At 37.5% G+C, this 15,263-nt stretch overlaps 1 protein-coding gene across 1 annotated transcript; it reads left to right on the top strand.

The window, feature by feature from the left end:
* The first annotated feature begins 10,126 nt into the window (after window positions 1–10,126).
* On the top strand, window positions 10,127–11,062 carry LOC103735089 (olfactory receptor 5H2-like). Its single transcript, XM_008834210.2, has one exon. The coding sequence runs from the start codon at window positions 10,133–10,135 to the stop codon at window positions 11,060–11,062; it is 930 nt and encodes a 309-aa protein (XP_008832432.1). The 5' UTR covers window positions 10,127–10,132.
* The last annotated feature ends 4,201 nt before the right edge of the window (window positions 11,063–15,263 follow it).

Below are 15,263 nucleotides of genomic sequence, written 5' to 3'. Positions count from 1 at the left end.
TTCAGCTGGGAGTGAAGTGGAGTATAAATCCAACCTCCGCTTGCCTTTTACTTTTCCCAGGAACAAAAGATAAGATTCCCATCGACATTATACAAAAACATCTCTTTTTTTCACCCAGTCCAGAAATTCCATTGCAAATCTCTTTTGAAAAGATTCTCACAGATTCATCCAGAAATACTCTGTAACATCCTGTGGGCCAGTGATCTGACTTAAAATTAGCCATTGAAGTTCACTCTTTGCCAGTCATACACATGGTCTTAAATCGGACTTATTCTCCACATAAATACAACAACACAGGTCTTAGTCTACTCAAAATAGAGCAACAAAAATACCATTAAAAGGTTTATAAATAACAGACATTTATTTCTCATACTTTTGACAGTTCAGTAATCAGAGACAAACTTCTCAGAAGATTCTGTTTCTGGTAGGGGTCTTCTTCCTCAGAGATGGCATTTCTGCTATGTCCTCACATTATGAAGTGGACACAAGATTCCTTGTCCTCTTAACTAAGGCACTGGTCTTAATCACAAGGATTCTTTAGCCATAATTCAATCCCATCCAACACCTCTCAAAAATATCACTTTATTAGAATTTCAACATTTACGAAGTTTGACTAAACATGAGTATTTAGACCATAGCCTTCATCCCATACTCCTTAAAATGTATGTAGTTTTCATGAATAAAATTTATGTTGCCATGCATCATGGCACATGCCTTTAATCCCAGCACTCAGGAGGCAGAGGCAGGTGGATCTCTGTGAGTTCAAGGCTAGCCTGGTCTTCGTAGTGAGTTCCAGGTCAGCTGGGGCTACAGGGAGACCCTGTCTCAAAAAGACCCAAAAATCTTATCTGTCATGGCCACCATCCCTTTATAGAATCAATTTTTATTTTAATGTTTTTAATTAAATAATGTACTTAATATTCATACATGTATGTGACGCCTTTGGATCTAATCCACACCCATTCCCTCCCTTTCAATTCTTCCCATGTTCTCTATCCCATTTTTCTTTTGAAACTTCATTTGTTTTGACTTTTTGTTGTTAATTTAATATCTACTGAGTCCATTTAATGCTGTCTATATGTGCATGGGTGTGGTAACATCTATTCCCCAAATTATTCCATAAAATAGAGAAGGATCTCTTCCATATGCTCCTTACAAAGTTAGTATAACTCTGATACCGAAAGGAGGCAAAGACCAAAAAAATATTATATATAAGCTATGATGAACATAGATGCAAATTGACAATGAAATACTTGAAAACTGATTTAAAAATTGCATAACAAAGATTATCCACCATTATCCCTTCACTGAAGAGATGCAGAGGAGGGCTCAACATACATAAATCAATAAATATAATCCACCACATAAATAGGGGAAAGAAATCACATGATGATCTCAAGAGATGAAGAAAAGGCCTTTGGGGGAAAAAAGGAATACTTCATGATAAAAGTCCTGGGGAATCTTGGGATACGAAGAATGTTTCCAACATAACAAAGGTGATATAGAACAAGTTCACAGCCAGCATGTGCTAAATAAGAAAGAATTACAACATTTTTACTAAAAGCAAGAGCAAAAAAATGATGGAAGCCCTCTGCACTCCTGTTTAACATACTGCCTGAAGTATTAGCTAGAGAAATAAGCTAAGGGAAGAAAAAGTGGAGTCAAATTGGAAAGTAAGAACTTGTTGCATCCTTACTGGAAGATATGATTATATACATAAAAGACCCTAAAATCTCCACCAGAAAATTTCTAAAGTTGATAAAGACATTCATCAAGGTATCAGGATATAAAGTTAACATACAAAACTAAGCTTTTGTGTATAACAGCTACAAACATGCTGAGAAAAAAATCAGGAAATCAATCCCATTCACTATAGTCTTAGTTCAGTCTATCTAAATACCTAAACCAGATTCTGATGAGACTCAAATTCTTATTCTGAGAAAAATTGTTTACCAGCTCTAGACCTGTGAAGATGAACATGTCATATGCTCCTAAAAGACGATGATTAAAGAGCCATAATATAGTGTTTCTGTTACAAAATGAAGAAATAGAAAAGAATAGCAATAGATCTCAAGAAGTCTGAAACCCAATAGGATACTCAAATCTTAAGACTCAAAAATAGTTTTTTTCCAGGCTATAGAGATAACTCCTCAGTTAAAAGCACTTGTTATAAAAGCTTGAGAACGCTGCAAGCAGAGTTCAGATCCCAGGATCAATGTAAATATCTTACATGTCTATAAACACAGAACATGGAATGAGCAGTGGTTGGGTGATCAGGAAGATCGTGGGGGTTTGGTGACATCCAGCCTAACTGGCAAAAAAGTGAGCTGCTGTTTCAGGGACAGACCCTGCCTCAAAGGAACGAGTGCAGAATAATAGAGGAAGACGCCATATGCCCTTCTCTGGTGTCTTCATACATCTGAACATACACATGTACATACATCACACACATTCTCTACATGTACACACATATATACACAGTCACAGACACAGACACAGACACACACAGAGACCTACAGACACACACACACACACACACACACACACACAAAGCACATACACATAAAAAAGTAAATACTTTTTAATGACAAAACACTTTTTTACACTCTATGCCTTATCTTCAGGGCACACTGGTGCAGAATTTGGGAAGCTAAGGACAGATGTTTCTGCCTCTGCAGCACTGCTGGTCATAGGTCTCCAGGGACAACTTCAGGTGTTTGTGACTCCCCCAAGCTTCAGTCACATAACAGTGACTCTACCACTCAAGTAGAATAGCGACTATTCTATGACTGCTTGGAATTAATCTAGATGAATTTCTATGCAGTAGCCTTGCCGTATGATACTTTTTACCCAGGCACCTTGTATTTTGGTAGGATCAGGACTCTCTGTGGTGTGCCTTAACCATACCAATTACATTTTCCACAGTGGCTTGACCTGTGGCATTTTTCTGGTGGCAATTATTTTTGAGATATCTTGAAATCACAGAAAGAGACACTCTTTTCCTCTGGACCTATAATAAAAGGGAAATTCTGACAAGTTCCAAAGTGCTTTTCTTAGAACAATAGGTTCTAGGTTCTGCTTAGATAACTGAATAATTGCCTCATTCTTATATGGCAAGTACTTCAACACTGAGCTTTCACCCCAACCCAAGACAGGGCATTCCTATTGGTTATCACATAAGCCAGGCTACCTGGCTTTCAAGCATTACAAAATGTGTTTTAATAGTTATCTTTATTCTATATTTCTGAGTCATTCTTTTGTTATTGTTTTAATGAGTGATACTGTTGTAGTTAGTTTTTGTCAACTTAACACTAACCTAGACATACCTGGGAAGAGAGGATCTCACCTGAGAAATTTCTTCAGATTGGCCTGTGGGCTTGTCTGTAGGGAATATTCTTAATTGATTATTTATATAGGAGGACCCAGCCCATTGTGGGCCTGTGCTGTGTAAAATTGTAGCTTAGCAAACCAGAGGAGTAAGCAGTGCTTTTCCAAGGTCCCTGCCTCCAGATCCTTATCTTGAGTTCCTGTCTTTGGTTTCCCTGGATTATGAACTGTTACCTGCAAGCCAAATGTATTATTTATCTCACTGTATCAAAGAAAAAACTCAGTAGCAATTCTCATTAATAGACTGGAAAAAATAGAATAAAGACTATCATTAAGCCAAAACTGATGAATTATCATTCTAGACATTGATGAAAAACAAGAGATACAAGACAAATGAAACATCACTATAATAAGCCAAGTTTATGAATTCTTGGTATATGCTAAAGGCACAGAAAACCTATTTGCCAAAATATTAGGAGAAAATTCCCCAAATTTTATAAAACATATGGACGTATAAGAGGCATTTAGAACCTAAAACTGACATAATTAAAAAAAAGAACTTCTCCAGCTCCTTATTATTTTAAACTGCCAACAGTAATGGGGAAAAAAGAATATTAAAAGTTGTAAGAGGAAGTGTCAAGTCTATTTTCAGGTGAATCAGCCACAACCCCAGCAAAAATTTCACCATAAATTCTAAAGACAAATAGGGTATGGTATGATGCATTTTATGTCTTGAAAAATAGATTCAGGGAAAGAAGCCAGTCATTGCCTTTGACTGTGTATCCACTGGTGACCCCATCAGGCTCCAATGAATATTTCCTGAATGAATGTCCCTGATTTTCTGAATGAATGGTCTGCTTAAACTAAATAAGTTCAAGACAAACCCAAAAGTCATGAATCTAGGAAAATAGAGATGTGGGGGTGTTATAGATAGAAAGAAGACAAGGAGAGTGAGGGAAGAGAATAAACAGAATATATTATATACGTGTATGAAATTGGCAGAGAAAAAAATTAGCCAATTACAAAAACAAAAAGCAACTGCCAAACTACATAACTATATCCAACAAATTTGCTCTGTAGAGTTGGAGAAATAGAACCCTTCCAATGTAATCATAAATGAGGGGCTGGAGACATGGCTCAGCAGTCAAGAGCACTGACTGTTCTTGCAGGGGACCTAGGCTTGATTCCCAGTACTCACATGGTGGCTACCAATCATTCCGTAACTCCTTTCAGGGCATCCAGCACCTTCTTCTGTCCCCTGCAGGTATTGCATGACACAGGTGCACTTATATACATGCAGGCAATACACTCATATACATAAAATAAAAAATAATATTTTAAAAAACAACCATAAATGAAAGGAATTCATGACCTCTAAGTCAGCATTGCAGAAAACATTAAAGCAATTCTAGTTAAGAATGCAGAAGCACTACAAACTTGATCACAAGAGTATAGGAAAGAAGAAAAACGTATCTTAGTAAGACAGTAGCCAAAAAAAAAAAAAAATAGGAAAGGAAAAAAGCAACCATGATAACCATGATTAATCAATGCACCATCACCCCTCAAGCTGTGTGAAGAGAAAGAAAATTCAAATTATTCAAAACAACCAGAAGTAAAACAATAACAGGACTTAGTAAAGACTTGATTCCTCCCAATCATCAAGTCAACGGTCTTAACACCCACTTAAAAGACACTGGATGACTGAAAGATGAGCAAGATCCAGCAAATCATTTTCAGCAAGAAACTCACATTACCTGAAAAGACACATACAGACCAAAAATAAAATGACAGAACACTGTATCTAACAAAATGGAAACCAATGCAAGCAGAGATAGTTACGCTAAATAAAAAAATACTACTGACAGTGATAAATAGGCCCCTGAATCACAACCACAATAGTAACTTTGCCACATCCCCATCAATATTTCTCTCTCTCTCTCTCTCTCTCTCTCTCTCTCTCTCTCTCTCTCCTTTTTCACACACACACAGAGTATATTTACATCTTGTGGTTTCACCAATGTTCAAGGCTTTCTAGTTATAACTATATTTGGCAAGTGTCCACAGGATCACCATTTCAGAAAAGAAGACTCCTGAGCCCCAACTCTAACTACTACAGCAGAAACTGCATTTACACTGGCTATCCGATAAGTTTAGAGGTGTGTTGGAAGACAGAGTTCTGCCCACCTCCCACGGAGGTCCTTAGTTTTTGTTCTAGCTCTGTAACTACTTCCCTCTTATTTGTACCTAGTACAATTTCCTATTTTATTTCAGTTTGAGATGGTGGAGCTAGGTGTAGGTGGGGAATTTGAGCTACAGTTTCGATAGTTTTTAAGACAATTTCTCTTGGGATTGACTCCTGCAGATAATCTAGATCTTTGGCTAAAACCAGCCTGTTTATGCCCATGGGGGCCTTCTTTCAAAATTCCCCATGTTGAAAAAATACAGACTAGGAAAGGTAAGAAAGCTAACCCCACACTGGTAATACACTATTGATACCTCTATTTTGTGGAACGCCATGATTACCTCAGTTGTTCCTAACCAGCTTTTGCTCGCTGTTCTTCAGCGCACACTCAATTGCCACATTCTATAGGAGAAAGATATTTGATTATACAAAGAAGACAGCGCACACCAAACTGGCAAAGGAAATTGCAAGGATCTTCTAAAGTTTAGGAGGAAGACTTTAAATCTGTGATTGAAGACATTAAAGTTATTGAAATTCTTAGATCAACTTAGAAACAACTGTAGTAATAAACCACTCAATAGGAAAGGAGATTTCAAAGTCCAAAGAAAGTAGGAGAAAAATGGAAATGGAAATATTTTTACTTACATACTTTAGTGATTTTCAGTTCAGTGGCTATGTGACTTCATATTACATTATTCATGTTGAAAACTGTATGTATGTAACATGGAAACAAAAGCTTTGTTGTTTCACAAGGTAAACACAAGAAAAACATTTTTGTTGAAATGTTAAAAATAGAAAACATGGGGCCAGAGAGTTGGCTCAGCAGTTAAGATCATTGGCTGCTCTTGCAGAGTACCTGGGTTCAAATCCTAGCACCCACATGGCAGACAACAATCGTCTCTAACTCCAGTTCCAGGAGATCTGATGCCCTCTTCTGACCTCTGTGGACATTGCGCAACATGGGCGCACTTACATGAATAAAGGCAATACACTCATACACATAAAATAGAGTAAAAATAATAAACATGAAATATTAAAAAAATAGAAAATATGTTCTGATTAGCACAGGCAGAGCCCTACAGGTAAAAGAGCAAAGAAGAGGGCTGGGGAGATGGCTCAGGAGGTAAGAACACTGTTTTTTCTTGCAGAAGACCTGATTTCAAATCCCAGAACCCACATGGCAGCTAACAACTATCCGTAACTCCAGTTCCAGGGGATCCAATGGCCTCTTCTGTCCTCCGCAGGCATTGCACGACATGGGTACACTTACCTATATGCAGACAATACATTCATACACATAAAATAAAAATAATAAAATATTTTTTAAAAAAGAACAAAGAAGAATGCATTTTATCTACAAATTTTGCCAAATATGTCAGGAATTCAAATGCAGTATAAAACGCAGTATAAAAATAGAGTTTAATACAGTATCAATTTTTAAGATAGAACTATTTTCAGTGACTTGATATTTATAATTACAAAGGCTATAAAACCCAGTGGAACAATTTGGCTTCTCTGTGGATGGTCCAACTCTACAATGCCCAGTAGGGGAGTCATTTTGTCCTAAAGGGACTTCTCTGGCTCCTTTGGACAATTTATTTTTCTGTGTCTTTGTCTTTTGGCAAGAGCACCTACTTGTCCAATCGGTGAGATCTTGTTTCGAGGCATATTTATGCATGCAATGTTTCCTCGGCTTTAGAAAATAGTCACCAGAATGAATCAGTATGGAAGAAATCTTGCCTGTATATTTGTCATTTCTGTGCAAAAATGTCACTTTTGTACTTTATGAACCTGAAGATTTTAAATTTATCCTTTATTTTCTTTCAAGATATGGGTAAGAAATAAATGCTTCCTATAATACGCATATTATTTAAAAGAAAGTTAATATTTTGTTTAATAGCAAGATTATATTTATAAAATTTCCAGATGATATGTAGACATTCAAAGCTTTTGGAATATTAACTGTGTACTTTATTTTTATCACTAAAAGCTGGAAAATCAAAACAGGTAGCTAGAAGATTGATTTGTTCATTAAATGGTTCTAAACTATTTTCAGTAGATGAACTTGCACTAAGAAAAATCTAGGTACAAAATCTTGACTTGATAGACCTTAGCACAGAACACATGAAATCTGCTGTGGGGGGCTATACAGAGCATGGATTAGGGAGGGGGTCTAAATATGATCAATATATACTCTATGAAATACATAAAATTCAGTAAAAATATACATCGAGGAAAAAATATAATTTATGGGAAACCAGAATATTACTTTAAAACTCAGTTTCAAAATATTCTCAAAATATTTCCTAGCTAACATACCTCTTGGTTGATTCTGATTAAAAGATATTCTGTTTTAATTAAATGCTTATTCTAATCAAAACTTTTAGCATTTCAGTCAAATATTAGGTCTTCAATTTTTACCCACTTCTGATAATAATTTTGTCATATACACATATGCACCAACATATTAAAAAATGCATAGAAAATGTCACTATTGCTTTTCCACCACTTATGATTATGTATAAACCCACTCAAAAAAGAAACTGAGAATCTTCAATGACTTAATGATTTGGAATTGCATATAAAGTCCAGTCCAAATAAAACATGATTTATCACTGTAATTATTGGTTGTTTATACAGCTGGTTTCTGTTTACACACTTGGTTTAACATTATTCTTATAAATGAAAATTGTTAGAGATGAAAATGCTCTCAAATAAACCTGGGAACCAAGAAAATTAAAAGTTCTGCTAAAGTACAGGTAAGACCGTTTAGATTTGCCCATTAGATTTGCAGATTGGAAAACATGGATTTAGTTATAAAACAAAGCAATGAAAGAACAAGGCCTTTTACAATCTGATGTAGGAAGAGGAAAATTTAGCTGCAATATTCTTTGATGACAACAGATGATATGAGTTAGGCTGCTTGAAAATGTCATACAAGCTGTTTAGTAGAACTTTCTCAATTTTCTTTCCTCTGCATTCCTCTTTTTTAATAAATTTTATTATTTTTATTTTATGTGTATGCGTGTATTGCCTGCATGTAGGTAAGTGCACCCGTGCCGTGCAATGCCTGCGGAGGTCAGAAGAAGTTGTCAGATCCCCAGGAACTGGAGTTACTGACAGTTGTTAGCTGTCATGTGGGTCCTGGGATCCAAACCCGGGTCTTCTGGAACAACAACCAGTGTTCTTAACCACTGAGCCATCTCTCCAGCCCTCTGCATTCCTCTTTTACTTTTGCATATTTCAGTTCACAGTGCATCAATAACCTCCTACTGTCTCAATGACTCCCATGTCAAAATTTTCATGGTAATGTTACATCATCCGGTGATTCTAATGCTTTCTCAGGCCACCCTTGTTCTAGTTTCCTTTCAATTGCTGTGATAAAACATTCTGACCAATACCAGCTTCGGGAGGAAAGGGATTATTTTGCTTACATATCAATTCATCACAATTCATCATGAGGGTGCCCAGTGTAGGAACTCAGGGCAGGAACCCGGAGGCAGGACCTGAAGCACAGGCCCTAGAGGAATGTTGCTTATTTTCTTCCTCTACCTAGGTGTGTCAAGTTGACGACTAAAGCTATCCGACACAACCGTCTTCACCTCTAATACATCATCAGCCCTATTGAAAGTATTTTCTCATTTTTTAAAAAAATTAACTTCTTTGTCACAATCATCACTCCTAATATTTTATCCTACATAAACTAAGCACTCTTAATGCATATGTGTTCATACCTGGATATTTTGATGAAATAGATATTCCCAGATCTCATTCTTGGTAGACTGAATCTGATTTCTAATGTCTCTCACATTCTATAATTTTGGTGGTAATGCTACCAGAAAATTCTGATAGATAATCAGGGTTAGAATCCCTAGACAATAGAAGCAAGTTTTTCTTAGTACCTTTGATTCCAGGTTTTCCTTTTTGCCATCTATTTTCTATAAGAACAACTGCTTGAAAAGAAACATATACACTGTTGTCTCTTGTAAAGTTTTCAGTGAATGATGAGTTCCTAATAAAAGAAGTTCCAGGTCCTTCACATGGCTTTCATTATAGAGCACAGAATTTGCAAATATCTTTGTTTTTAACTGTGCCTCCATGACAGAAGAATTTTTAATGTACTAAACAGTGTTTCTATAAATCTAGCACATGCTTGGAATGACTTTGCATCCTTTCTAAATCTGTTTATTTCTAAACATTCAGTGAGTCAGCTTCATATTTGTATTCAATTCTCTCTAATTTCTTTTCTTAATATTTTATTTTTTATTTTATGTGTATGCATGTATTGCCTGCATGCAGGTAAGTGTACCCATGTCATACAATGCCCACGGAGGAGAGAAGAGGTTATCGGATCCCCTGGAACTGGAGTTACAGACAGTTGGTGGGTGCTGGGATTAGAACCTGGGTCTTCTGCAAGACCAGCCAGTGTTCTTAACCACTGAGCCATCTCCCCAGCCCCATTTCTCACTCTCTCTCTCTCTAATTTCTATAAATTATCATATAATAAATAAGTACAGAGGGTGTTCATATAAATGTACAGTTTTATTTAAAGAATCTTGGAACAATTTTCACTTTACGAAGAATTCTCTTGTATATTCATTTCAGGGGACAGCCAGTAAGAACATGGAACAGAACAATGTAACATTGCTGACAGAGTTTGTCCTAGAAGGGCTTACACATCAACCACGGTGGAAAGTCCCACTGTTCCTGATATTCTTGGTGATATATCTCATCACAATTCTGGGAAACTTTGGTCTGATCACCCTCATCTGGAGTGACCCTCACCTTCACATCCCCATGTACTTATTCCTCAGTAATTTAGCTTTTGTGGATAGTTGGTTGTCATCTACAGTGACACCCAAATTACTGATCACCTTGTCATTTGAGACCACGAAAATCTCTCTCTCTGAATGCCTGACACAATTCTTTTCCTTTGCCTTCAGTGCAAGTGTAGAATGTTTCCTCTTGACTTCAATGGCTTATGATCGCTATGTAGCTATATGCAAACCTTTGCTTTATCCAATGATTATGACCAATGGACTATGTTTCCACCTAGTAATTTTGTCATTTGTAGGTGGTTTTCTTCATGCCATAATTCATGAAATCTTTTTAGTGAGACTAACTTTCTGTAAATCAAACATAATACATCACTTTTACTGTGATGTTATGCCTTTTTTAAAGATTTCCTGCTCTGACACCTCTATTAGTTTTCTGCTGGTATTTGCTTTAGCTGGTTCAGTTCAAGTATCCACCATGGTGACTGTCCTAGTCTCTTACATATTTATTATTTTTACAATCTTAAAAAGCAAGTCTATCACAGGCATAAAGAAAGCATTTTCCACCTGTGGTGCCCATCTCTTATCTGTGTCCTTGTATTATGGTCCCCTTCTCTTCATGTATGTGCGCCCTTCATCTAGAGAGGCAAATGACGAGAATATGATGGATTCTCTATTTTACACAGTCATAATTCCTGTGTTAAACCCAGTTATCTATAGTCTGAGAAATAAGCAAGTCATGGATTCAGTGAGAAAGAAATTAAAGAGAAGTGTTTAGATCTCATAGAAGAATGCATATTCTTTTAAACAAAATAGTCACATATTCATGAAGGTTAAATTTGGATTTTGTTTGATATATGTCAAAAATTTTTTTCAATAACAACCTAGATTTTTTCATTTTTATGTGTATTTTTATTGCGTTTTTGTGCATTTCATACAATAGATCTTAATCATATTTAAAACCCCTCCACTATCCATACCCCCATGTCCCTCCTCACCAGATTTCATGCATTCAGTCATATACGCTAATGCCATCCCAGTCAAGTCTTTGTGCACAGATGTTCCTTAATGCAAGTTTATCCACTGGAGTCTAGTCATCCTATTTAGAGTCACTCCCTTAAGACAAGCTATCATCCTAGATTTCGGATGTATCATTAGTAGTTAACAAATTCTTTTATTTCTATTATCATGCAAAAACATACAATGACATTTAATTAAGTGTCCAGGGCATACTGTGATGACTAAACAGGAAACGAAATGAAAGCATTTTACAGATTTGTATGTTCTTCAGAGTACTTTGCAGAACCATGTAGACTCTCTGGTCAGCAGTTATTATGTCTTTGTTACTAATATAATTGTTATAGCCTAAAGACTTTTACCACATTCACTCCACAGTAACAATAAACTTCTGGGGTTGTGCACAGACAAGTTCATGTGTTCACTTATTCAGAAAACATTTCATTCCACTTGATTTGGCAAACAGTAGATTCTCTTCATGTAGAGACTCAACTCCCATATCATACATGGAAAGAAACTGAAAAGGAATAAATCTAATAGAAAATTAAATGAGTGAAGGCAAGAAAAACCTAGCAGAATATCCTTTTACTCAAGGTTTTCCTGTGAAAAAGGAGAAGCCAGGGGACTTTCCCAGACTGGGTGCCTTCAGAGAGCATTTCAAGCTTTATTTCTGTGTTCTTGGGCAATCTGAAAAACTTCACTAAATTAGAAACTAGTAGATTAGTATAAAAAAGTTAAGCTGTCCAGACAACACAGTTTCTACCACCTCTGGCTCTTACAATATCTCTACCTCCTCACAGGGTACTTATACATATGAACTCAAGGTGCTTGTGGCAGTTTAACAAGACTTGTGTAAACCCAAGCCAGACAAAAACCCAGTATGGATGAAGGAGGTGGTCAGGAAGCCAGACCCCTAGATGATGTTCTATTAACAATTGATTGCTGAGAGAAGGAGTGTCAGTTTTCCTTCCTGATGTGTTGCCTGGCAGATTGACCAGACTCCAAGGGAGAGAGCCACACCTAAGAGAATTTTGGAAACACAAACTAGACTTGGAATCTGCTCAGGCAGAGAGAACATCTGGGAGATGCCTAGTACTAGGTGACACATATGCAGTCAAATCTCTACAACTAAGGCTCATATAACATAGCAGAATAAGGGGTAGAGAGAGGGATAATGCACCCCTCAACTCTCACCAGTGAGGCTCCCTCGTATATCAGAGCGCAATGCACACAGAAGGCCACATTTGGCCAAGTTCTGGAGAATAAGAGACTGTAGAGTGTAGAATGGGATTCCTATATGGAACTTCACCACCCATGGCTCAGGGACCATTGTGGAAAAGGAGGTGGGAAAGATTGTAAGAGCCAAGGCTGGTTCATGAACACAGGGAGGTGGAGGCTTCCAGGCCTCTGGAGGCTTGTTCATGTGAGTCTGTGGCAGTGGTGATGACGAGTGCAGTATCCATGTCAGCACAGTGAAACAAGGGCCCAAAGGGGAGGTGAAAATAGTGACAGGCTAGCACTATATTGAGAACTATTTGAGGCTGATTGCTACTGGGTGAGGGAGAGTATGACTTACATATGACCACTGGATGAGCTGACTAGACTCCAGTGGATGCATTTACACTGAAGGATACTTGGGTATAAACACCTTAATGAATAGGACTCAACATGTATGGCAGAGTACATAGGATTCAGTGGGGGGACAGGGGGAGGCATGGATGGGGGAGGGGCCCTGGATTTTAGTGGGAAATGTATGAAATTTAAAAATTCAATAAAAAAGGGCAATAATAAAGGACATGAAGTTGGAGGGTAGTGAGGGTGAAGAGAAAGGAGCATGCTTTAATATCAAAATACTTGTAATCCTCAATTAATAAAAATTTTAATAAAAAGAAAAATTACAATAAGATACATTGTAATTTTACATGATAAAAAATCCAAAATATTAAGCTGGTGTCATTGTAGAAAAGAAGAGAAGTGGCAGAACTGGAAGGAAATTATCTTAACATGTGATTAAAAAAGAAAATATGATCTGGGCATGGTTGTGCATACCTTTAATTCTAGCACTCAGGTGGCAGAGGCAGGCAGATCTCTATGAGAATGAGGCCAGCCTGGTCTACATAGCAAGTTACAGGCCAGTTGGGGCTCCAGAGAGAGTCTGCCTCAAAAAGCCAACAAAAAATGTGAAGCTGTGTGGAGTTTTGAAGTTAATAAGGTGAAGAAGTCAGAGATATTTAAAGCTTGTTGGAATGTGTCATTTGCAGTGAGGGATTTTAAACTCATTCTACAAAATTTCAAATAATGTTAGAAGGAAATGGTACAATATTATGTAATGGTTGTTTGAAGAAAACAAGCAATTATTTGGTCCTTGAAAACCTGAGAAAAGCTTTGTTGGCCTCCAGGTAATTCAGGCTTTCCTCTGAAGCCTGTCTTGTACATTCCTCTTCTAGAGATCTCTTGTTTTGACTCATCTCTCGAACAATTCTGATACTTGCACCTTCTTGAAATTTACCAAAACATCTGTTCCATTAACATTATTCCATTCTTATTTGTTATAACATTTTCATTCAATGAGAAATTTACAATATGAAATTCATAGTTTGTACATCTGATATTTTAAATGTGATAATCTTTCTGATTGATTTTTTTTTAAAAGATTAAACTCAACTGGGCATGTTGGCCCAAGCATTTAATCCTAGCACTCAGGAGTCAGGGGCAGGTGGGTTTCTGTGAGATTGAGGCCAGCCTGGTCTACATAGTGAGTTCCAGAGCAGCTGAGGCTATAGGGAGACCCTGTCTCAACCCCCCCCCCAAAAAATGAAACCCATCTTTACTCATCTTTTAAAAGTTTAAAACATTTCATTATTTAAAAAATGAGTTGCCAATATATTTTCAGCTAAGATTGGGGTCTGCTGTTCATTTCCCGAGTTCTATGTGTACTAGAGAATGTCTGGGGACACTGACTTGACACCTTGGGTCTTAACACAGATGACAAAAGATGTGGGTTCCAGTGGGTTGGGGGCTATGAGAAGGTGCTGGTGGGGCCAGGGATATAAAGATGATTGAAATTGTTTGAGATGTACTGCATGAAATACACAAAAATTCAATAAAAACAAATAAATAATGAAATACATAGTTATTATTTAATAGACATTTAAAGGCATGATTCCATAATTATTTCACACAGCTGTTTGGAACTGTCTCCTGATTGGCTGGTTCCTCCAATGGGTAGGGCCTGACACAGAGCAGGAAGTAGGAAGGAAAGCTGGAAGCCATCTTGGGATGGAAGCCAGGAGCCTCCGGTAGAGTGTGATGGAGTAGGAAACTCACAGCCATTGCAGCAACTCAAAGACAGAATGGACTGAATCCCTATGGACCTGGGGCAAGATTGCTGCCCCAGAGGCATGAGTGAATGCTGGTGGGGCTATGGGCATGGCACAGTCTGATAAGGCAGGCTGTGAGTCTCGGTGGGAAGGGACTAGGCACCTGGTACTCATTCCTTTATAAGTTAATAAACTCACATAAAACATATTATGTGGTTTATCTGATCATGCAGGAGATCCAGAGAGAATTCAAGCCACAGAATTGGTGTAGTCTGATAGGATATGACGAAACTGAGAATGAGTTTTAGAAGAGCGCTAATGGTTGGCACTGATGTGGTTTTGGCAATGGGTTACTAAAAAGAGGCCAGCAACGCAGAAGTGTGGACCACAGCTATGTTGTAAATGTGGGGATATGTTGCAGGTATGTGAAGATTTGTTAAAAGTGACTCAAAGGCTAGAAAATCTCTTACCTTCTTGTGGGAGACAGGCTTGAGTCTAGGGTGAAAGTCTTATTGACAACCATACAGCAGGCCTGAGGCAATGGCCTGACCACTGGAGCCACAAGGAATGCCTTGTGACAATTGCTCCCATTGGCAGATCATGAGACTGATGCCTAGAGTTCGCCACTCCCTAGTCACTGCC

This window comes from Nannospalax galili, unplaced genomic scaffold (assembly GCF_000622305.1).
Source record: "Nannospalax galili isolate Female #2095 unplaced genomic scaffold, S.galili_v1.0 scaffold177, whole genome shotgun sequence".
In the NCBI taxonomy this organism is placed as follows: domain Eukaryota; kingdom Metazoa; phylum Chordata; class Mammalia; order Rodentia; family Spalacidae; genus Nannospalax; species Nannospalax galili.
The sequence above is the reverse complement of the archived record's forward strand: the minus strand, read 5'-3'. Positions and strand labels throughout refer to the sequence as shown.

Coding starts and splice junctions, on each gene's coding strand:
- LOC103735089 (XM_008834210.2), top strand. CDS start 10,133: ATGGAACAGAACAATGTAACATTGCTGACAGAGTTTGTCCTAGAAGGG.